Source organism: Festucalex cinctus, chromosome 9 (genome assembly GCF_051991245.1).
Source record: "Festucalex cinctus isolate MCC-2025b chromosome 9, RoL_Fcin_1.0, whole genome shotgun sequence".
Taxonomy (NCBI): domain Eukaryota; kingdom Metazoa; phylum Chordata; class Actinopteri; order Syngnathiformes; family Syngnathidae; genus Festucalex; species Festucalex cinctus.
In genome coordinates, this window is record NC_135419.1 from 13004102 (window position 1) to 13029184 (window position 25083).

Sequence of the window (25083 nt, forward strand, 5' to 3'; positions counted from 1 at the left end):
AATTACTTTAAAAATGAGTCAAAATGAAATCAAAACTAAATCTTAAGCTCAGATCCACCTGAACAACTGCACCCAATATCCAGTCCTCCGCTGCCCTTCACCGCAAAGCCGCATTTTCTGCAATGTTTTTCTTCAACGCCGATGACCTGCTCTCATTTTTTTTTCCACCAAAGTGCCAGGAGGCAAATCATTCCCCCTTCTTCAGTCCCGAGATCAATGGCAGTAGCCAGAGGCCTTGGCCCATCAATCTCCTCTACGCCTCCCTCACCTGTTGCCTTTCCTTAACAATGAAGTTGCCATCAATATAAAGCTACTCCTTCTTTTATCAATCAAAGGCTGTTATCACTTCTAAGGTTTACGGATAAGAAGACAATCTAGTTGAGAGGAGACTGAGGATGGCAACGCAGCAAAACTGTTGTCGAACGAGTTCTCTTTGGAACGCCCAGTATGGCGCAGAGGTAAATCAAATTCTCAAACAAATGCATCCAAGCTTCCGTCAACGTGAAAATCAGGATACACCAGTTTTTATGCACGATAACGAGCACTGTTGTATTAAGCTGCAATGCACGTTACCTTCTTTATTGTGGTTCTTTGAGTTTGTATTTAAAAATGAAATTGTTTTGATCCCCCTCCTGATCTCTTGGCTTGGGGATTCATAACAGGCCTCATGTTTTGTTTTGTTTTATTCAACTATTATTTTGATTTATGTCAAAATGACATTTGACTTGACTTGACTTAACAATCCTAAACTGTCCTGTTCCACTTAAGATTTGAAGGTGCAGCGCCATACGGTTGGTCACAACCTTGCTTGGCCCCAATACAAGCAGACTGTAACAAGGAAATTGTGAAAAATAAATGAATCCAATTTGTTGTCATTTGGTACATGTCACCTGTACACAAAGTGTCATTGTTGTGTAGTTGTTGCGTAATCCTGCAAAGTAATGAACAACCCGACAAAACATAATTAAAAAATACTTCTCGGCTTTGTGCTCTGCAAAGGTAATAATTACATCCTCGAGTCATTCCTCTGCAAGTGCACTCAAGTGACACTTTGTATTTGTGTAAGCTGTTAACACATACATTTAATTAACGTTTTCCTATTTTGTGCGATTGTTACGAGTTGAAATATCTCAAGATTGGTTTGTCATAATGTGTATCGTTTTATACATTTGAGCACCTCCTCTCGAGGCACATGTGGCTCTTTTGTACCACTCAAGTGACTCCCTGTAGATCTCTTTAAAAAATAAAAAATACAATTTTAGATATTTTAGATATTTTACATTTTGAGATAAAACATTCTTTAAATTAATTATTGATTTAGATTAAAATTGAATAATTAAATATTTTTAAAATGTCAGAGTCCAAATTTGTAAATTGTCAGAAATAGAGAGACGGAAGGTAGTCGAAAAAGTGCCCATAATATGTCCAAAAAGGAAGAGGAAAAGCAGAAAATTACAATTTAATATGCACAAAATAACCACCCCAAAAAAAAATTAAAAAAAAATCTGAATATTTATTCAAAAAAAAAAGGCAGAAAATAAAATGTTCAAAAAGTAACCATAAAATGTACAAATCAATAGAAGAAAGGCAGAAAAATACCATAAAATGTTTTTGGAATTGTCAAAAAAAAAAAAAAAAAAAAAAAAAAGCAGAAAAAGCATTACAAAAAAAAAAATCTGAACTATAAAATGTCCAAAAACAAAAGAGCCAAAACTTGAAAATTACTATATGTACACAAAGTCATTTTTTTAAAAGGCAAAGAAAAGGAAAACAAAAATTTAAAAGGTAACTATAAAATGTAAAAAAACAAAAAAACAAACAAAGAAGAAATCCCCAAAATTACCATAAAATCTCCACAAAATAGCCAAACAAAACTGTCACAAAATTGATAGCAAGGGGCAGAAACAAATGTAAAAAATAGCCATAAAATGTCTAATAAAGGAAAAAGAGAGGCAGAAAATGCCCATAATACAGTATGTTCATAAAATTGCCAAAAATGTCAGACATTTGACAGAAACACAGAAAAGTCTAAAGATTAAAAATTACACACACAAAAATCCAAAAACAGAAAATGAAGGGCAGAAGAAAATTAATCTCAAAGTATTAATGAGATGATTCATATTTTCTGTTATGACCCTCAGTACAGTAGACTAACACGAACACACTGTTTCGTTCATCAAAATGTTCAAAGGTTTTGCGGCTCCAGACAGATTTATTCATTTAATTATTTATTTGGACGAAAATGCTTCTTTTGACAGGAGAGGTTGCCGACCCATGACCTCGGTCATGCACATTAATTGTATAAATAAAATACTGATATTTATTTTGGGAAATGATTCATACCAGATTTGATTTGACTATATGAAATAGGATTTACAAAAAAAACAACAAACTTGTATCCTGTTAAAAAATAAACAAACTCCTGTAGCGGTGATTTAGTTGCTGCAGCTACAATGCGCGCTAACTCAAACTAATCAATTAAGCACCATCAAAGCTTAACTCCATGAATGGCCGGCGAAGGCAGTTGTAGGGCCCGTCCGGCACCTGGATAGGATACACGGGGCTCATCTCTTGACACTGTCTCAAACTACAAGCCTCGGTGCGCTCTTCGTCGTTATCTGCACAAACACACCGGGGCACTCGCGTCCTGTTTCCTGCCTCCGTGTGAAAGGTCAAACAAACAGAGTGACAGTGGGCCGCTTCACAGGATGTCGCTGACTTCTCTGCTGAGTTGACCTGCACCGGGGTGAGACCTGAGCTTCTATTATGGATGCGATGGTTTGTGCAGATTACTAGCGCTTTATAAGTTCTTAAGTAGTCAGAGTCAATTATTCATACACAGGATGGACTCGACCAGGCCAGGGTGTACACCGTCTCGAAGCACAAATTCAGCTGGAAGGATGAAGCTCATCTGTGACCCGAAATGAGGATAAGCGCTACAGAAAGCGAAGAGAAAAAAAACTAAAAAAACAGAAGCACTCAGGCCTACCAAAGGAACTGTGTGCAACATTTTTGCATCACTTAAATGTAGTCTTACATAAAGTAAGTAAATTTCCCCTAGCCACTACTGCTTTAGTTTTTGTTCAACAAAAACAAAAAAATATGCTGGGTTTTACTATCTATTCTGTGGATTTATAATGATCCTCACCTGATACTTGCGATATATTGACACAGAGTAGGTGTGACTTAAGGGTCAATGGTTAAATTGGCTGTCTCCCAATCTGAAGGTTCTGTGATTGTTCCTCAACTGTTGAGTTTGTTGTTGTTGTGGGAATGCTGAAAGCATCCCACATATGTTATTCAGATTTTTATTCTCCTCACTTAATTTGCAGAGAAACAACTCCCACATAACACTTCCGATTTACACTGTTCAAATTTGCTTCAAAAATTCACACCTTCTGGGGTATATATCGTCTGATTCCACATTATTTACAGTACTCACACAATTTAACGTTAAATATCAACTTTTCCCCATTCATTTTCAATGAGACTGACACTGAACTGACATTGAAGTCCCACTTTCCATGCCCACTTCCATACATACAACTGATCATCATTACCAGATCTCTGATACTGCTCAGTGGCACACTTGGTTAACTGCATTGTCCAGTAAACAGGAGGTCTCGGGTTCGAATCCCGTCTCTGACTGTACATGGCAAATATATCAATGGCAATTATGCTTCAAGATAACTGTATAGCAACTGTCATTTCTGGAAATGGATTATAATTTCTCAGAAATGATTAAATCCCAATTTAGACAGATTGCAGTTAAAGTTTTCTTCTCATTCATTTATCTTTCAACTTCAAATAAAACTTTTCACATAATTTATCTTTTAATTTACCTCATAAGCATTTATCTTAGCATTCAGCTATTAGCATTCAGCTTTCAGCATTCCCCCGCAATGTCTCCAGAAATTGCACATAGTCTGGTTGTTGTTGTTGAATATTTTACTCTCTTCCAAGTATAAAGTTTAGTCTGTTTAGACTGGGACAGAGTATAGTGTTTTTCAGAGTAAAATTTACTGTGTACTCACAAATAATGGGCCGATGCCATTTACCGATACAAGTATATAAATTTATATGCAGCACACACTCACAAATGTGTGATCACAGGTGTTCGGTGCATGCATTTCCTGTTTCATAAAGGTTTCTAAGCAGTGCCTGACCAAGATTGTAATGATTTTACATCCAAGTGAGTATGCAGTTCTTTAGAATTCAAAACAAAACAAAATGTTTTTTTCAAATGACGTGGTATAAGTACGGCATTGGCATCGGTCGATACGGCACAGCCGGGTATCGGAATTGGAGGCCAAAAAGTGGTACCGGAACAACACTAATTTTTACTAGACTGAGTGCAATTTCTGGAGAATTTACGTGGGAATGCTGAAATCTGAATGCTAATAGCTGAATGCTAAGATTTGAATGCATGTGGAATGCTTATGAAGTAAATTGAGAGATAAATTATGAAATTATAACCACCTGGTTACTGGACAATGCAGTTTACCAACTGTGCCACCGGGCAGTATCAGACCCCTGGTAATGATGATAAGTTATATGTATGGAAGTGGGCGTAGAAAGTGATACTTAGAAAAAGTTCAATGTCTGTCCCATTGAAAATGAATGGGGAAAAACGTTGAAATTAAATGTTCAATTGTGCAAATACTGTAAGTAATGTGGAATCAGACGATATATACCACGTGAGGCGTGAATTTTTGAAGCTAGTTGAAATTCGAACAATATATATTTGAAATATGTGGGAGTTGTTACACGGCAAAAAAGTGTGGAGAATAAAAATCACAATAACGTGTGGGAATGCTCCAGCATTCCCACAATTAGTGGTATTGATTTCTTTAAAATGATTTTATTTGATTCTTTTTCATTTTCAAATAAACGCAAACTCAAATTTGAGCATTCTGATAACGCCAATTGTAGTTTCAAGACTGTTCTTCAGGTGTTCAATACCTTACTCAAGGCTACATCAGGATTGCTGGGAAAGCTAAGTGGCCTATTTCAACAATTATTGCTTTTTCATCAGAAGTGGGTGATGACCCTTGATTTTCAATTAAAAAACCATCACAAAAAAAGAGAGAAACCTTTGCAGAGAATGTTCATTGGCTTTTGAGTCCAACCTCTTGCATGAAAAATCGAACCTCCAACATTTTTTCTTCTAGTGTTGAGAATGTAATATTTAGGTTAATAAAGTGAAGTATGCCTTTAGCTTCATTTTTATTTTTATTTTTATTTTTTTTACTTACTACTTTAGAGCAAGAAAGCCGCCATTGCAGTCCCGGATAAATGGCACGGTAGTAGACCAACAGTCATGCATAATGGTTAGCGTAAAAGTACGCCTCAGGGTACGATCACATCTAAATGTCAACCACGCTAGTTGTCTGTCGCCTCGTACTCAACTTTCCCTTCATCCAGAGGGAAATCACAACAATATCCTCCATCTAAAAGGCCGCCCATATTATTATGATGCAAGGCCTGGCAATGGTTGATGTTTGGGGGCCAGCTGGGAAAAAGGATGTTCTGGGAGGCATTGATTAATAATGCCAAAGCTGGATGGACAGACAATTCTGCTACTGAGCCCACCCACCACAATGACTCATATACAACAATTTGAAATCCACAAGTCCAGCGCAATCAGACACCAATCAATAAGGAAGTCTTCTGCGGGAAGACGTTTGAAAATTGCCAATCACTTTGTAATCTGCATTACTGCCGCCGCAAGACATGAGTGGAACATCAAGTTTGATTTTTTTTTTTTTAACAGGCTCTCATCACAAGCTTATATTGTCACTATTAGGATCACATTAGATTGTGCAAATGTGCTGTATTGTGGCTTTTATATCTTATATTATATTATGTTATGTTTTTAAAGTCCAAGTTTGGGCCATGTGCATGTCAATCACACAGTTGTCATAGTGATTCATATGATAAACCAATTAAAAAGGAATTTAACTGTTAAATCACCGGCAGGCTTATTTTATGTAATATCATAACTAGAACTTTCCTGCTTCTGTGTCTAAGAATCATGGGAAATGTAGTCCTACTAGCCTAATGCTGCGGTCGCCATTGAGACCAACTGCAAGCTCAGCTTTTCTGGCGGTATATTTTGAATTTTACAATTACAGCTAAGTATCAAACCAATATAGCATTTAGCATTAGCTAAAGTATTAACACCACCAGATTCACTAGCGATTAAACTGTTTTTCACCATTTCAAGTTTTCCAGATTTTTGTGGGAGTAGCAAAAACCGACGCCCAGTATCAAATTTGGGGTCTGGCATGAGTTTCCCATTCTTTGACAATAAGACAATTCAAGCACCTTCGTTCACATCCGTTAGCTAGCTAGCTTGAGTATGTCTACACCCTGAAACTACATCTTTCCCTTTAGATAGAGTGCCTCGTTGTCTGCTGTGAGTCCGGTTTTGAAGCATCGTTTCATATTCTGGGCCATTTGAATTAACCATTCAAATTTGGCAGGGTTGTTACGCAACACTTGTTTGCGGTGTGTCAAATCAAGAAGATATTTATTTGTATTTTACAGGGACTTTATTTCTCCACTTTATTACACCAATTCTAACAAACGCACATTTGTTGACATTCACTCTATCTGGGCATAGTTGTATATACGAGTAAAGTTTTTGATTGATGTACCTTGAGAGCAGATGGCCTATTAAAACCCCAAAGTTACTCATTTGCATTGCGATAGCTTCAATGCGTGGATATGAGTGCAGACAAAACGCGGTACACGTCCATCCTGACTCAGCATTCTTCCAAGGAGGACAAACATTGCTTTGTGTTCGCCATTAAACACTCTTGTCTTGTTAAGTTATGCCTCTTTGGCTGGTTTACGTCTACGCAAATCCACACGTCCATTCTGCTGTATCGCTCTCGCTGATCGTGGTGCTTAAAGTCCAATATTAAGTCGCCTGAGGCACAAGGCCTGTCCAATTAGATTACACCACTCAGATAACCCACTGTCAACCGCACGCCACATAATCTTGTGAAATACAGAATTCTGCAGCCAAATGTTTCCCTCAGGAGCAGAAATATGTGAATATTTGACTGACCTGCACGGAGCTCTAATACCACATATTAATGCAGATGTTCTCCATGCATTGCCTACAAGCGACCTGGGCTAACATAATTGCTCACATATCAATTATGTATTTCTGTCCAAATGCTACCATCATGTAGATTAAAAGTGAAGAATTTTGCAAATCTGTAATAAATCACCGTTCGGTTGAGCAGTCACGCTGAATTTGAAACACTTAATTGTGCATTGCTAACCCGCAGCTAAGTATGTGGTGCACAATGCAATTCAAATATTTGTGACCCAAAGGCGCCTTTTGTACTCTGAAATTATGATTAAAAAAAAACAAGTATGACCACTGACCACATACTTTACCTCTTTCGAAAAGTAGGCTATGAAAACAGACACATTTTAACTGGGAGTGGGAAAATGTGCCAAAGATATTGTTGTAAGGGTGGTGTGACATGTTGAGCACACCATACACACATTAGACCACATTGTCCTTTTTTTTTTTTTTTGCTCGGACATGTGCACTTTTCATCTCCACGGTTTCGCCCACACGGCCACTGTGTGTAAGTTGAAAATGAAATATCAAGAAAGTGTGATTTACTAACAGCTCAGGCTAGCTTCAAATCATAGCAACCATTAATGTGCTTTGATAAAGCACACTTTGAATTGCTTTTCACTCGCGCTTGCTCATGCTCTTGATCAGCGGTCATCAACCTTTCAGCACCACGGACCAACTGCTTGACAGTTGTTGTCAATTCATTACAGCTAAATTCTTTTCATGGACAATGTCACAAGTTAAAATGGATTACTCAGTCTTAACGCATTTAACTCATTTACTCCCAATAACGTATAAATACGTGTTTTTTTTAAATGTTCTAAGTGTCCCAAAGACGTATTTATACGTTTTTTTAATTTATTTTTTTATGCTAGAGCATACAGAAGGCTTTGATGCAGCCTCCTAACTGCAAAGAACGGTTGCAGAAATAGTAGTTATTACACAAACGGCCAGCAGGTGGCAGCAGAGCAAAGGAGATCAACCAGGGCCATCTAGAAAAAAATCTCAATTACTTACAATTTTAAATAGATTTATGAAAACCGATGAAACTTAGCTATATTCTAATGCTAACTGCTGCAAAACGGAAACAGATAGAAACATACTTTTTTTTCCTGATGAAAGAAGAGACTTTAATCTTTCTTTTGATAGGTTCCATGCTTTTATAGCAATAGAACACAATATTCTGTGGGCCTTGCAAAATCAGTAAAAATCCAGTAAAACAGCCGGGAGCGAACGGGACTGCTTCTGTGAAAATGGCTGGGAGTGAATGAGTTAATAACTTTCAGTTAGTCTCTTTTACAATAGTTTTTGTACAATTTTTAAATGGCGTCGACTGTTTGAGCTTAACTTAGTACAGCGTCTGACGCACATAAGAGGAAAAGCAGTACGACGGGAGAATGCGCACAAGGCCAGCTATGACACGGAATGTCCACATTTTAGGCTTGCGCCGCCTCAAATCCATGCTAGGCATGAAGGTGCATAAATGGCTGACTTATGAGAATCTGCACAGCCAGAAAAATGTGGAGCGTCTTACGCACATGGGAGAAAATAGCCTAACATGGGGAAACCTTTCTTGTCAAAAGATCTGTCTGGAGCCGCAATCATTTTGAACATTAGGATGAACAGTGTGTTTGTGTTAGTTTAATGTCCTGAGGGCCCAAGAACAAAAAAATATGCAACATCCAATATTTTGAGATTCATTTTCTACTACTTTTAACCTTCCATTTTTGATTGTGTTTGTGTAATTTTTCAGACACAGTTTTTCATACATTTTTAGTCTTTTCTGCCTTTCTCTCAAATTTCTGATATTTTTGGCAATTTTAGAAATGTGTGGTCATTTTCTGCATCTCTTCTTTTTTTGGGGCTTTTTACGTTTTTTTTTTTTTTTTATTAACTTGCTTCTGCCCTCTTTTGGCAATTTTGTGGACATTTTTTGGTCTATTTGGGGGGGGGGGGGATTTCTTTTTATGTTTTTGGACATTTTATAGTTAGTTTTTCAACATTTGCTTTTCTACTTTTTTAAAGATGAATTTCCTGACTTTTGTTTTTGTTTGGCAATTCCAAAGACATTTTGTGGGCATTTTCTGTCTTGTATTTTTTGGGGGGATATTTTATGGTTACTTTTTGAAACTTTTTGAAAATTTTCTTTCCTGCCTTTTTGACTTTTTTTTTTTTTTTTTTTTTGTGGCAATTTTGTTATTAGGTAATTATCTGCTTTTTGGACATTTTGTGTGTATGTTTTTTTTTTTTAAATTAAAAAAAAAAGTTTTTCATCTACCTTTCCACTTTCTTTTTCTGAATACTTAAAAATTTGGACTGTGGCATTTTTTGAGCATTTTATTTTAATCTAAATCATGAATTCACTTAAAAAATATTTTATCTAAAAATTTAAAATAAATATTTCAAAAATAAATACCAGTAAACTAAACTAATTTCTACTACATACAGCGAGACACAAGAGAGGGACTTAAGAGCCACCTGTGGCTCTAGAGCCACAGGTTTCAGACCCCTGGCCTCACAGTAAGGATACACTTTTCAGGACACCATCATTTCGTATGTTATGAAGGTGTTAAAGTTCAGATGAAAATAACAAAGACCTGCTTGTTGGGATAATGTGAAAACGTACAATATAACTTATTAAAGCGAACACTGTATTTTTTTGTTTGCCCAATCCGACAGTTTCTGAGGATCAGTTTGTTGCCTGCGTAAACACATCACTGTCAAGGCTCTTGCAAAATTATCTGTTTTAAAAATGATGAAATACTCGTGCTTTTGGCACATGAAACGCATATTATTATCAGTACCAGGTTGTGTTGAGCTCGGTGGAGGTAATAAAGCAAAAAGTTTCCCCTCACTAAAGTCTCTTGCCAAACGTGCTGCAGTTGTCAGATGAGCGATGTTTGCTGCCACAATCTAAGCAAAAGAAGAATGTTCTATATATAAAAGCGTTGGCATGCTGCACACTGGCATGCACCTCATCGTAAGCCACTCGCAAGCGTGAGCCACATCCTTCCTTTGCCTCTCGCTGTGGATCCCTAATGTGTTTCCTGGCCTGGAGATGAGCCGGATGGAGTGTTGGCACCTCAAGGACGGGTCCTTGACTCTTTAAGTTGTCTCTTCGGAGCGTGCTGCGTTCGAAACTTTGCGAAATGACACAGCAGGGACCACCTCGGAGCCCCGCGCGACCGCCGCTGTTGTTTGTTATCTTTTCTTCTTTTTTTTTTGTTGCACGGACGGCTTGTCTAAATGCTGATGTGCGCAAAGCAATATTCTATTGGACACTTGAGTGTTTTCTCAACTTTATGACATTATTGGTTTTATATTTGGGATGAGATTTGGTAACTCCCAGCATAACGTTTTGTTAAACTATCAATGTGATTTAGTGTGTTTATCTTGCTCTGAAGCTACGGAGCCCGGAGGGGGCGAGAGCTGGGGAACATTTTAATTACAACCATTCAATCTCAACATTGTGCTTTAAGGTCACAGAGGTGGATGGCCGTGAGGGATCCGGAGAAAAAAAAAAAAACATGCACAATGATCTCACCACTATATTAGTTTCTTTGTGCCTGTAGATTACTCGCTATCACTGCAGATAACAATGTAATCAAATTGAGAAAGACAATCAGGCATGACTGAGCTATATTATTAGGACCAAGGATTTCAAATCACGGAAAAAAAGAAGCTCGTCAATTTTCTTACGGTGCGGGGAAATCAACATCGATCATACCTGTGTTTCACTCAGCGGTAGAAATTCTTAACAAATGACACACCTGGGCACAGCGTGCGTGTGTATCAGTTATAAGCATCCCTTGTTATGACAGCATCCATGTGTTTACATAATCACATTTAACGGACACACTTCCCTTCAGGGCACACAAAGTAATGACACAGCAGGAACTGACCAGCTTGCACCTTTCTTCTATATTGTGCTAAAAACTCAACTCATTTACATTCTAGTGCAGGGGTCTGCAACGTGCGGCTCGAGTCACACGTGGCTCTTCAGTCCCTCTCTTGTTGATCTCTAAAAAAATAAAATAAAACAAATGAAAAAAAAAAAAAAAAAACGATTTTTTTTTTTTACATATTAGATAGATAAAATATTTAAATGAATTCATGATTTACAAAAATAAATATTAAATATTCCAAAAATGTCCATATTTTTAAGTTGTCAGAAAAAAGAGAAATGAAAGGTAGATGAAATGTTTTAAAAATTACCTAAAATTACCCAAATATGACCATAAATGTACAAAAAGGAAGAGAAAAATAATAAAAAAAAGAAAATAGTCAAAAAGTAACCATAAAATATCCAAAAACACGCAGAAAATTACTATAAAATGTCTTTGGATTTGCCAAAAGTCAGATAATTTATTTAAAAAAAAAAAAAAAAGAAAGTGTTCACAAATTAGCTATAATATGTCCAAAAACAAAAAAAAAGTCAGAAATTTACACAAAATTGGCACAAAAAAAAAAGCCAAAAAGATTATTTTTAGAAAGGCAGGAAAGTTGGAAATGTTCAGAAAGCTGAAAATAGTAAAAAACAAAACAAAAAAAATACTGTTAAAAAATGTCCCAAAAAAGGAAGTTGAGGCACAAAATTACTATAAAATTGCCAAAAAAGTCAGAAACCTTATTATTAAAAAGGCAGGAAAGTTGGAAATGTTCAAAAAGCTAAAAATAGAAAGCAAAAAGGTAGAAAAAAGCCATAAAATAGGAAGGAGAGGCAGAAAATTACTATAAAATTGCCAAAAATGTCAGAAATTTGACAGAAAGCTAGAAAAGTCTAATAATGTATGAACAATGACGAAACAGAAAATAAATAAAATTTAAAACCCAAAAACAGAAGACAAAGGGTAGAAGAAAATGAATCTCCATGCATTGGATGCTGCATATTTTTCTGTTAACTCTTGGGCCCTCAGTACATTAGAATCCTAACACTAATACACTTTCCTTCATCACAATGTTCTAATGTTTTGCGGCACCAGACAATTTTTTGTTATTTATTTGGCCTAAAATGGCTCTTTTGAGAGGAAAGGCTGTTGAGTGTTTGGAGTGGGTGGACGAGATATATTGTCTTCTTCTGCACAAGAAAAAGTCTTAAATTACTCTCTGTCGTCTGGAATTCATATTGTATAGAACAATATGTACAGTCCAAAAGTTAGTGTGCGTTCAAAAAATTAATAGCAGACGCTTTGACCTACACAGATAAAGCTTTGTGGATACTGGAGAGATTTATTACCTTGCGGATAAATAATAGCTGACCTTACAATATGGGTGCAGAATGCGATTCATCTTGCATTTATTTGCATCTTTTAAATGCCTGTGGTAACTCCTTACAAATGTCTGTTGACATTAGGAATGCTGGGCAATTACAAATTCTCCCAAAACACTTCTGGCACAAGCGCAAGGACATACGGTATAGTTACCTCAGCCAAGGACGGAATGTTTTCTCTGCATTCATTTCTTTGTCAGAAAGTACGCTTATACAAAATAAAAAACAAAATAAAAACTTTTTGTGAGGAGTTGTGGGACGTTAATACTAATGACAACAAGGTTTGTTCACTTCTTCTGGTGGACAGTACAGTACATTGGCATTCCTCCACATTGAATGGCAAAAACATGCATGATAGTGTTAGCAATTTTCAGGTTTCTGCTTTTTACTATATAGACTGCTTAACATCTTTGTACACTTGTGTCATAATAGGTAGTTTAACATCCATTCATCCATCCATCCATCCATATATTTGTATTAAATTTTTTAAGAATTGCGAAAACAAACCTGAATGGAAATGCTAGAAAAAGAAAAAAAACGTAATTTAAAAAAAAAATTATTTTGTGGATTTTTCAGCGTATCGATAAAAGCAAAATCTGAATCTTGGTTATGAGAACGGGTTTCGCAAATAAACAATGACAGATCCGGATACCATGCCGCATATTTTGACCAGATATTACGTCATGCGTCCATATTGTCATAATAATAATAAAAAAATGGCGGCGAACGATAAAGTAAGGTATGTTTGGGGGACGAAGTAATTGATATATTTCTGGATTTAGTAAAAGAAACTGACATTAATCTTTTGTTGACAGTCAGCCAAAGGTCTTGTGGTCGTCTCCTCTCAGTCATCGCAAAATAACATCAAATAGAAACTGGCATTTTGCACATTTTCATTAAATTTGCTTAAACAAATGAAAAGATAGAAACACCATTAATTATGAATGTTAGAAAGAGGAACTAAACCCAAAGATGTCAAAACTTTCTATTATAACATCATCATCTTAACTACTCTAGATCAGTTGTGGTCCAAATTTGTTGCAGATCTGTGAAATGAGTCCATACCAAACAGTCCCATTGTTGAAAAATAAACCGGACTGGATCCATTTTGCGAATTTGGACTGAATTCTGTCGCACATCTGGCACATGTCTAATCCAGTTATATTTTGCTATCTGAAGACCGAGGTATGAAGCAATCTGGATTTGATTTTTGCGGATCCCTTTCACATCGACAAGTTGATGTACAACGCGTTTACGCTACACTTCCTCTGATGTTTTTCATCTCGGGCATGGCATACACACGATGAAACGATTAAATCGCTCTCAACAATCTCTTAGCCGAAATCCAATAGCCCGCTGTATTAGCTAGCTAGCGTCGTCATGTCCGGTCAATAACGTTCATCTTGTCGATACAAACATTATTTTTTTTCTTTTTCTTTAGACAATAAGGTTTGTATTTACCTTTTTACTAGCTTCGCCGTTTGCTGTCATCTTTGTCAGAAGCTGTCGGCTGACTGCTATTGTCATGTTTTGTTTCCATGTGGTTAGGTTTCGTTTGGTTTTGGTGTTTGTAGTGTTTTGTCCTGAGTTCTCCCCGTGTCTCGTTATTGTTAACCTTGTCCACCTGCGGTGTCTCTTCCCTTCCCAGTATGTGTTGCTAATTAGTGCCCTCTGCCTGTTGTGTTTCACAGGTGTGTCTTGTTAGTGTCTTGTTAGTGTTGTATTTAGTCACTGGTGTGGTAGCATTGCATTGTCTTGTCTTGTCCAGTTGAGGTGTGCTAAGATATATTGGTAGCGTCTACGTCTGGTCAAGTGTCTACGTCTGGTCAAGTGTCTACGTCTGGTCAAGTGTCTCTAAGTCTGGTCAAGTTTCTCTATGTCTGCTCAAGTTTCTTTACGTCTGGTGAAGTGTCGACGTCTGGTCAAGTGTCTCTACGTCTGGTGAAGTGTCTACATCTGGTCAAGTTTCTATACGTCTGGTCAAGTTTCTCTATGTTTGGTCAAGTGTCTCTACGTCTGGTCAAGTGTCTCTATGTCTGCTCAAGTTTCTTTACGTCTGGTGAAGTGTCGACGTCTGGTCAAGTTTCTCTACGTCTGGTCAAGTGTCTACATCTGGTCAAGTTTCTCTACGTCTGGTCAAGTTTCTTTACGTCTGGTCAAGTGTCTACATCTGGTCAAGTTTTTCTACGTCTGGTCAAGTTTCTTTACGTCTGGTCAAGTGTCTACATCTGGTCAAGTTTCTCTATGTTTGGTCAAGTGTCTCTACGTCTGGTCAAGTGTCTACATCTGGTCAAGTTTTTCTACGTCTGGTCAAGTGTCTCTACGTCTGGTCAAGTGTCTCTACGTCTGGTCAAGTTTCTCTACGTTTGGTCAAGTGTCTCTACATCTGGTCAAGTATCTCTACGTCTGGTCAAGTGTCTACGTCTAGTCAAGTTTCTTTACGTCTGGTCAAGTGTCGACGTCTGGTCAAGTTTCTCTACGTCTGGTCAAGTTTCTCTACGTCTGGTCAAGTTTCTCTACGTCTGGTCAAGTGTCGACGTCTGGTCAAGTTTCTCTACGTCTGGTCAAGTTTCTCTACGTCTGGTCAAGTGTCGACGTCTGGTCAAGTTTCTCTACGTTTGGTCAAGTGTCTCTACGTCTGGTCAAGTGTCTCTACATCTGGTCAAGTTTCTCTACGTCTGGTCAAGTGTCTCTACGTCTGGTCAAGTGTCTCTACAACTGGTCAAGTTTCTTTACGTCTGGTCAAGTGTCTCTACGTCTGGTCAAGTTTCTCTACGTCTGGTCAAGTTTCTCTACGTCTAGTCAAGTTTCTCTACGTCTGGTCAAGTGTCGACGTCTGGTCAGGTTTCTCTACGTCTGGTCAAGTTTCTCTACGTCTAGTCAAGTTTCTCTACATCTGGTCAAGTTTCTTTACGTCTGGTCAAGTGTCTCTACGTCTGGTCAAGTTTCTCTACGTCTGGTCAAGTTTCTCTACGTCTAGTCAAGTTTCTCTACGTTTGGTCAAGTGTCTCTACGTCTGGTCAAGTGTCTCTACATCTGGTCAAGTTTCTCTACATCTGGTCAAGTGTCTCAACGTCTGGTCAAGTTTCTCTACGTCTGGTCAAGTGTCTCTACGTCTGGTCAAGTGTCTCTACATCTGGTCAAGTTTCTTTACGTCTGGTCAAGTGTCTCTACGTCTGGTCAAGTTTCTCTACGTCTGGTCAAGTTTCTCTACGTCTAGTCAAGTTTCTCTACGTCTAGTCAAGTTTCTCTACGTCTGGTCAAGTTTCTCTACGTCTGGTCAAGTGTCTCACCTCCAAGCCAAGTGTCTCTCTCTTCCTGCCAAGTCTGTCCACGTTCTGCCAAGTCCTGTCAAGTCGGACCCCGTTCTGCCTAGTCTGTCCTGCCAAGTCTGTCTACGTCATGCCAAGTCTGTCCACGTTCAATCCAGTCATGGCAACCAGTCTGCTCACATTCCGTCCCGTCCTGTCCGTCACCCTCTTTGCCAAGTTCCTCACGTTGCCCTTCCTGTCTGTCTCCCTGCCTTGCTTCTCTGCCATTGGGTCCATCTCCCCTCATCCACTCCTTCCACACTTCAGGACAGCTATGACGTGTCGTTTCTCAGGCGATGTTCCTGGACGTAGCCAGAATTGCCTGGTGGTCTCTGGAGAAGCCACCAGGTGATGCTGGCTACGTTGAGCTAGTAAAAATGGTAACCTTATTGTCTTAAAATTTTTTTTTGTCTTTCTTTAAAGCGCTTTGTGACAGTTCAGGCTGTTTGAAAGCGCTTTATAAATAAACTTGAGTTGAGTTGAGTTAAAAAAAGCAAAAAAACAAATGAGAGTACTGTGTTTTCATTAGTCTTGGCACATACTGTACAATGTATCCTGGTGTTTTCCAATTACACATAATCCTAATCATACACATTGGTTCAATTCACCGTCTAATCTGGGCAAAACACATGCAGGTAAAGTGTGTTGTTTCCATTTGTTATCAGTAGCTAATTTACATTTTTTGTTAGTCATTTCACAGCATAAGCACAGCGATGGAAATATTTATTCACTGCTGTATCAAGGCTTTAATTTGTAGAACACGTCAGTCTGTACTTTTTTCTAATTTAAGTATAGAGTTGAGTATTTATACTTGGAGTAAAATTACCTTTACTTATACTGAGCGAGGGTACTTTTGAATGTCACTGTCTTTAAGCCATTAGGATGACATTAAACTTTAGTGTCCCCATTATTGTACACGCACGCTCCAATGATCGCTCCAGTCACGAGCAAAGGAAAAGACAACACATTCACTTCCTCTGCATCCTTTCCACAATCCAGCCCCCCTAAACACACCCCCACTTCCAAACGCACACGCATGCATGCAACATTTGGGATCTGCCCTGTGGCCAAAACACATGCAAGCGTCGCCTGGTCGAGTTTCACCTGAGCCTTTACTCCGCCGTGGAATCATCATAACATCAGCCCACACTGACGTCTTTTTCCCCCCACTTTAATTCCTTATTTCCACGCACGCAAATTAGTGGAAACATCGGCCAACCTGTTGCTCTTGCGCAGAGGAGTTATTGGAGATGAAGACACATTTGAAGTTTTTCTATCGCACGTGGATTGGAGTCGCTTGCGCAGCAGGTGAGGAGACTTCAAAAACGACATTTGAGCGCGCTAAAAGTGCGACGTGAGGGCCGCAAAGTTTCAAAGTTTGAGACGTTTATTTATTATTTATTAACATAGATAGATAGATAGAAAGGACACATTTGTTGACACCGAACAGTGGACTTTTTGTCATTTTAATGTCTGTCAAATTATTGTTTGATGTTCACATTAGTGAATTTCCTTTGACATGATATGACAGTGCTGTGAGGCTTCATGCTTTTTGCTTCATTTCAATGCTTCAAGTTTTTTAGGCCCATCAAAATCAGTTAAATGTAAAGCAAAGGGCTATTTATTTATTTATTTATTGATTGATTGGGTAACACTTTATAATAACTATCCGTTATAACTAGTTAATAGACCATTAGTAAACTGTTAATTAATGAGTTGTTAATGACTAAATGTTTAACTGTTAAGGTTTTATAATGATGTCAATAAATAATAAAAAAAAAATTCAAAAATAAACTGTTAGTTATTGAGCTCTAAATGACTTGTTAACTGTACATTAATCACTCACAAATATATTTCATAAATTAGTTATACATCGTTAACAAGCTATTAGTTACTTACTAATGCCTTTTTAATTATTACTTAATAGTTTGTATAGGTTATTCTAATAAGTTTCCACTATTCCTCATTTATTACATAGTAGTAAATGTGTAGTTGCAACTTTAGAAAAACTTTGTAAGAAAAACTTTTTTGGAGAGAAAAAACGTTTTAGCAAGAAAAACTTTTTGGTAAGAAACTTTTTCGTTAATGATGTATTAATAATTTATAAAATATATTTGTGAATGATTAATATACAGTTAACAAGTCATTTAGAGCTCAATAAATAACAGTTTATTAATGACATTTTTATTATTCATAGACATCATTATAAAACCTTAACAAACAGTTAAACATTTAATAAGTCATTAACAACTCATTAATTAACAGTCTGTAATGGTCTATTGACTAGATATAACGGATAGTTAGTTATTAAAGTGTTACCATACATTGCATATCACTTACTTGCAGATCCAGCTTTTTTTTTTTTTTTTTTCTTTGATTAACAATGTTCACAGCACAGGCGTCAGTTTCAAGGTTCGTGGGCCAGCCCCCACGTCATAAATAGTCATCCATTAAAAAAAATTATATGAATCAAATAAATGAAAGAGTAATGACGCGACAATAAGTGTTCCCTCACAGAACTTTACTCGGTACGACACAAGAAAAGTAACTGCCTCACGTTCTCACCACACACCTAGTCTGCAAACAAACACAGTGGAGCTCAGCTTCTGGCTGTCCAATGTCATGTGCTTATGTCACAATGTCAAACTTATCTCCTGAGAAACAGCTTCAGCATCAATGAATGTGTGCTGTGCACAACAAGTGGCAACTGTGGAAAAAACGAAACAAAACAGCTTTTCAGATCAAGCTAAACCAGCTTCTCAATTATTTTCTGTCATGCCCCCCCAGTAAGAAGAAAACATCTTGCGCCCCCCTCGCCCCGCGACTAAAAATAGTATCATTTGTCTATAAAATTGTTATAAGCACATCTCTGCATAACACTGTATCCGTATTAACGTATAAGAGAATAAAAAAAAGAAAGAAATATGGACCAACTTACAATAAAGAATAGCTTTATTAACTGTAATAAAAGATTTAAAGTGCATCTGAAATTCAACAATAAAATTAAATCCTTAATTAAACTCTAAACATTTTTTGACTAACCATGTCAAACCATATGATATGGAAAAATAAAATGAGATAAAATCAATAAATAATACATTCAAACTGATCACCAACGTTAACTCAGGAGCACAATATTAAAAAAAACAACAACAAAAAACAAAAAAAAACTTTAACCTGCAAAACAAAAATATATAAAATAATTTGTGCTGATTTTTTTTTTTTTTTTTTTTTTTTGCTGTGTGCAAAGCACGCATGCTCAGTGCAAACAAAACCCCTACACCACCGAGCGAATACTCCCTGCGTAAAGAGAGAGCGCCACTGCCCCCTAATGTAGTGGAGGAGCAATTGCACTTTATTTTAGGACAGTAAAAAAATAAAAAAATAAAAAATAAAAATAAAAAATAAAGAAATAAGCATGTTCCCCGAGGTCAAACCGGCCCGCCCCACTATTTGAGAAGCACTGAGCAAAACCAATAACAAATAGCAGTTGTCCCATGATGAAAACAGTTTTGTCACAACATGTCTCTAGCATAAGTTACCACTATGTACAGTATATATATATATATATTAGGGGTGTGAATTGCCTAGTACCTGACGATTCGATTCGTATCACGATTCACATGTCACGATTCGATTCGATACCGATTAATCCCGATACGAATTTATAAGTTGATTGTTGCGATTTTTTTTCATTCAAATTTAGAAAATACTAATCAGTAAGCTTGTAGAGTGTAAGATTTATATGAAAATGTATTATTTATTTATCTGAAATTTCAGTCTTATAGAGGTTGTAATCTGTTTCATGTTTGAACAGCATTAAAATAAAATATTAAGGCTTAATGTTCCGTTCATATAACATTCTTCCATGCTCAAGGTGTGAATCCTAACCCGAAGTCAGACGTTTTGTTGAATATTTTTCCATTAAAAATGGAAGTTTAAAAATCGATTCACACACACAAAAAAAAAAAAAAAAAAAAAAGGCAATGATGATAAGACGTTGAATCGGTAAGACTACCGAATGAACAATTCTGAGCTCTTAAAAAAATAAATAACTAAATAAAATAAAATAAAATAAAAATCTATTTTTTTTATTGAATCGATTCGAGAATCGCGCGATGTAGTATCGCGATATATCGCCGAATCGATTTTTTTAACACCCCTAATATATATATATATATATATATATATATATATATATATATATATATATATATATATATATGTATGTACCGGTATATAAGATTCCTTTCCATCCCTGTGTTTTCCAGCTGAATGAGCAATCCCGCGGTGTCCCAGCATTCTGGAAGGCCCCAGGCGGGACCATGATGTTGTGTATTGTCGTTTGTTAATGCTTGTCCAATTGCTTTGAAGTGTCTTAACGCCACAGGACTGACTGCACATCTAGTGCATGTAGGCTGTCCTGTGATTACAGTGTCAGAGTGATGTAGATTGGATTGGCGTGTGTAGGAGGAACAGAGGGTTAGATTTGTCTTATGTTGCTGAAAGGAAGAGGGGATTTCACCTACTTGTTTTGTTATTTGGCTGTGAAGTGAGGCTGCAAAAATCAGTTTTAGGAAGCATGTGGTGATGTGTGAGTTCAGCCGAGCTTGTTTGCAGTCTCGCTCAGAGAGACTTGATGGAGACGCTCATCACTCATTACTGCCTAACAGCTGCTTATGAAGTTTTCTTTTTTTTTTTTTCCACTTTTGTGTATATATGTAGACAGCTTACTGCAAACGATGATGTCATAAAACCCTGTTTTTCACTACATTGTTACCTTCCAAATCAAATGCGCTAAGGGTCCTCAAATTTTCAGTTCAGCACAAATTTGTGATTAAAAACAAAGTGACATAAACCACAACAAATGGAATCATAATTATAATAAAAGAAGTAGTTTCATCCAGGGTCTGAGTCCTGCATGTTTTCAAGGTTTCTCTACTCCAACACACCCGATTCAATGATCAGGATCATTATCAGGTTCCTGCAGAGCTTGCTGATAAGCTGAAATATGAATCAGCTGTGTTGAACATGGGAAACCTCGAAAACATGCAGGACTCAGGCCCTCGAGGACCCGACATTGACACCACTGACCTAAAGTATTAACACAAGCACTGTTCACTAGTGTTAATTTTATCCGCCATTTTTAAAGTTAGTCTCAGTTTTAGTCCAGTTTCAATCACACTTGATAGTTTTTGTCAAAGTTAGTCAACATAACGTTTTCATTTAGTCCATTTTTAGTCGACTATAAATCTAGCATTTTATTCTTTATTTTAGTCCAAGAAAACATCATTTTATTTGTGTAGTTGTAGTCAACAAAAACTGTCAATGTTGTAGTCTAGTTTTATTCAGGACAATTTTTTTTTTACCCCCGTATATATATATATATATATATTTTTGTCAGCGGATAATGTTGAACATTTCTAAAAACTATTTTACATAAAATGTTCTCTCATCTTTTTTGATGAAAAACAACTTCACACAATTACACTATATAAACAAGTAGCTAACTGCTATTAGCTAATAAATTAGCCAGCATTAGTAAGCGGTCTGATTAATATTATTGTTGGAACATTATAGCCGTTGGATTCATTATATTGTAAGTATAATTGACCTTTTTTGGGGGGTAACCGTTTCAGCGTGAATCCACCTCCTGTCTGTCCACACTGTGCGAGCTGCAGATTTGAAAGGGGGTGTGTCACTATGAGTCACATGACAGCGTCACAGTTACAGATTAGCACAGACAAGATTTTACAAAATCATGTGGTGTATTTCCATCTCATTTTTGTTGATGAACTAAAATGTCCATAGATTTTAGTCCAGTTTTTATTAAGTGAAGAGCATTTTCGTCTCGTCTTCATTAGTTGACGAAAATGCAAACTGATTTAGTCCCAGTTATTGTTTATTAATGCAGGTTTTAGTCTAGTCTAGTCTATTTTTTGTCCGGTGAAAAATGTGTGTTGACGAAATCATTTTTGTTCCATTTTCATCTGACGAAATTAACACTACTGATTACCAGATTAACTAGCGATTAAATTTGTTATAAATAATTCCTGGTTTATTATATAATATTTATAAGGCTTTAGGTGAATTAATGCGTATAAATTTATACGTATTTGCACGCACACGCACGCACGCAAATGCACGCACGCAAACGCACGCACGCAAACGCACACACGCAAACGCACGCACACACACACAAAAAAAAAAAAAAAAAAAAAAAAAAAAAAGAGCAATGATGATAAGACGTTGAATCGGTAAGACTACCGAATGAACAATTCTGAGCTCTTTTAGAAAAATAAATAAATAAATAAAAACTAAATAATTCCTGGTGAGAATTTATTGTACATTTGATTTTTAGCAAAATTGTAGCGTTGCGGTTTTTCATTTTGAAAATGTGGTCACCACATCCCGTCGTGTTATATTCCTCAGAGACATGTTTAGCTTGTCAACAAAATCATGAGGAAAACAACACTGCACTTCAAGCTTGACGTGTTTTTGAAACGTTATCCATCTATTATCTATACCGCCTGTTTGGCGAGTGACATAAACATTATGTCGTTGGCCTCGCATCGTCGTCATCACAGAGAGAGAAAGAGAGAGCGGGTGGTTGCTCATTGGGGGCCGACATGACGTTATCATATAAGAGAGACGGATTGACACTTTGGCGTAGCTTCAAGCGTTAAACCTCAAATCACTTTTCTAATATCCGTCTTTCATGCTTCCCTGCCTTGAGTTTGAAAGACGCCGCTCCCATTAAAAGTGCTGCGGAATTTTTTGCCTCGTGAAAAGTGCAACTTGGCTGCTGTAAAAGATTAAATTGCATCGAGTCAGTAGTAAATGAAAGATTCATCTCTGCTCGGCTTCCTTGTATTTATTGGAACGTAATTAGCCAATGAAAGACGTGCTGATTAAAGAAAGCGACACATGAGAAGCTGAAAGATCTTTGACGGTGTCGTCAATGTTGCTTGAAGATGTTTTGAGTACGCGTATCGCCACTTGATCGGATCATAACCGAAATGTGACTCTCAGTTTCTGGGTGTTATTGCGGTGGCCCACTTTGATGGTTGATTCATTCGAGCCAATAACAACCAATATTTCCTTGCGCTGATCTCACGATACACGAGGGCACGTCCTGGAATATTTTCTTCTGTCAGCTGGAGAGTAAAACATAGGAGGGAGGAATTCTGCTGGGTCCACATGTGAAGTTTGACGCTGTCCAAATAAATGGAGACCAGTTCTTCATTCCGCACCAGTGGCCTCTCTGGGCATATATATGTCTGGTCAGTCGCTTTCCACATCAGGTTCGAGCACCAACAGACCAAACGCGGTCAAAGTTGAGAGATAAGCTCTTTCAACTAAGGAATTCACACGCAAGGCCAAAAATGTGTCCTCGTTGGTGGAAGATTGTTGATGGAAACCATCTGTGGCATTTTTTTTTCTCTCATTTTTCATGTTTTCTGTGCATTAATATGTAAAATTGCAGTGTCATCTTTGAAATTCATGACAGTTTCATTCCATAACAGGCAAGGGAAAAAAAAAAAAAAAAAAAATCGACATGACCTGCCGCCCCAGCATTTTGTCACACACCCGTCCCATTTGGACAAAACAGCAAATGCATCACATCATACAGTGTGTAGTTAGCTCTTATCTTCTGGGTGGATTGCTAACATCACATGAATGAATTAAAGATCAATCCCTCCACCCACATTCCTTCCGTCAGTGAAGCCATTTATCAATCACGCCATTAATCCCCTGACCATCCGTCCTCACCCAATTAACTCCTCACAGCAATCCAGATATCTCCCTTTCCCTGAGCCTCGCTCATTCATTCATTCATTCATTCATTCATTCATTCATTCATTCATGTACTGTAGCCACTTTACTTTCTTACTTTTCCACCCATTCATTCCTTCAATCATGTATGCCTTTTGCTCCATCCATCCCGTATCCCCTTGTTTGCTTTCGCAAAACCAAAACATACTCAGGGGAAATGATTAATTTCCATGTTGATTTTCTGTTTTCGACTGTATCTAAATCGGTCCAACCACTTTGCACCTGACTTTGATTTGACAGCAACTACAAATATCCATTTCATTATAACTTATTCAGACGGAATGAACCTTTAATTAAAAGTGCGCACCATTAGACACACAAGTGCTTCCGCTGTGGTAAATTATCATGAATTTGACCCGGTCTGCATTGCTTACCGAGCCTTTCCTGAGTTCACAACTTCATACAGATTGTGTTTGAATTTGAATTTATTTACAGGATTTTACAATGTAAACGTGCCAAAGTTAGCTAAGTTAAGTGTCAGGGTTACCCGTTTGACATCTATTAAACACGACACAAAAAGGAGAGAAGACACTCAGTTCAGGGCTTGTGAGGAGAGAGGAGAGGAGCTGACTGACACAATTCACTCCTGCACTCTCTAAAGATTCCTCTCCTCACCCTCTCTTTTTTTGGGGGTTTTCCACACCCCTAGTTACATGGGTGTTCTAATTCTAAAAGCAAAGCAAAGTTGGAGCACAGTGTACTTGTTTGTCTATGTGTTGTGCCTGAAAGTGGAAGATTGCTGAGTACATGTGTTGTCAAGTTTGCAATCATTTCTTCACAGAAAACAGGTGACCTCATTAGACAGGCTCGAACCATTTTGCTGCATTAGACGTTTTGGTTCTTCAGCTTCTTGAGCAAAGTAATTCTTCTTTGCAAACAGAGCAGTCTTCATTGCAAGCAGAAGCAGTTCTTCATTGTATGATAACTTATTTACAATTATTCCTACATTAAGCATTTTTTCTTTGGTTTTTGGTTTTTAAGACATTTGTATTTGTCTCCAATTTAATTTGGCACGCTGAAAACAAGAAGACCGTTTATATACATTGTGAACAATAAGGGACCCGAAACAGAACCTTGAGGCACTCCTAGGTAATTTGAACGCATAACAGACCTGACATCATCTTCTCTACCTTTCAGGTAGGAATTAATCCATATCAAAACTGCAGTTGACATTTGAAATTGCTGCAATGTTTTCTTAAAAATTCAGTAGTTCACTCCATCAAAGTCAATATTGATGTCAATAATATATCTTGAAAACATTGAATATACGCAAATCAAACCATCACGCACCGAGGAACATTTCTTCTGCCGTCTTGAGCTTCCGTTGCTTGTACACTCCACACATGTTCGAATGGAAACTGTATCCTAAACACGGGGACTGTTCCGTGAACATTACAATGCTCCAAAGTGCGATGTTGCTTAGCAACAAGCATCATTAGAACACTCGGAAGCGTAATGATTGCCACCTTTGCTATTATGTTCCAATTGCCGGCAGCCGGGTGATTGTGATGTGGTTGCATACGCACAGTTAACCTATCACACTTCTCGCCTCGTCATGTGGAGAT

At 37.4% G+C, this 25083-nt stretch overlaps 2 protein-coding genes across 2 annotated transcripts in view; one reads left to right on the forward strand and one right to left on the reverse strand.

Annotated features, from left to right (window-relative positions):
* npy7r (neuropeptide Y receptor Y7) overlaps positions 1-25083 on the reverse strand; it is an 86789-nt gene that overhangs the window by 29464 nt on the left and 32242 nt on the right. The window lies entirely within an intron of this gene.
* The window catches only part of flt4 (fms related receptor tyrosine kinase 4), a 65715-nt gene continuing 57458 nt past the window's right edge, over positions 16827-25083 (forward strand). Inside the window, exon 1 of the mRNA XM_077531816.1 lies at positions 16827-16990. Within this exon, the coding sequence (XP_077387942.1) occupies positions 16933-16990 (58 nt within the window). The 5' untranslated portion in view covers positions 16827-16932. The remainder of the gene's footprint in view (positions 16991-25083) is intronic.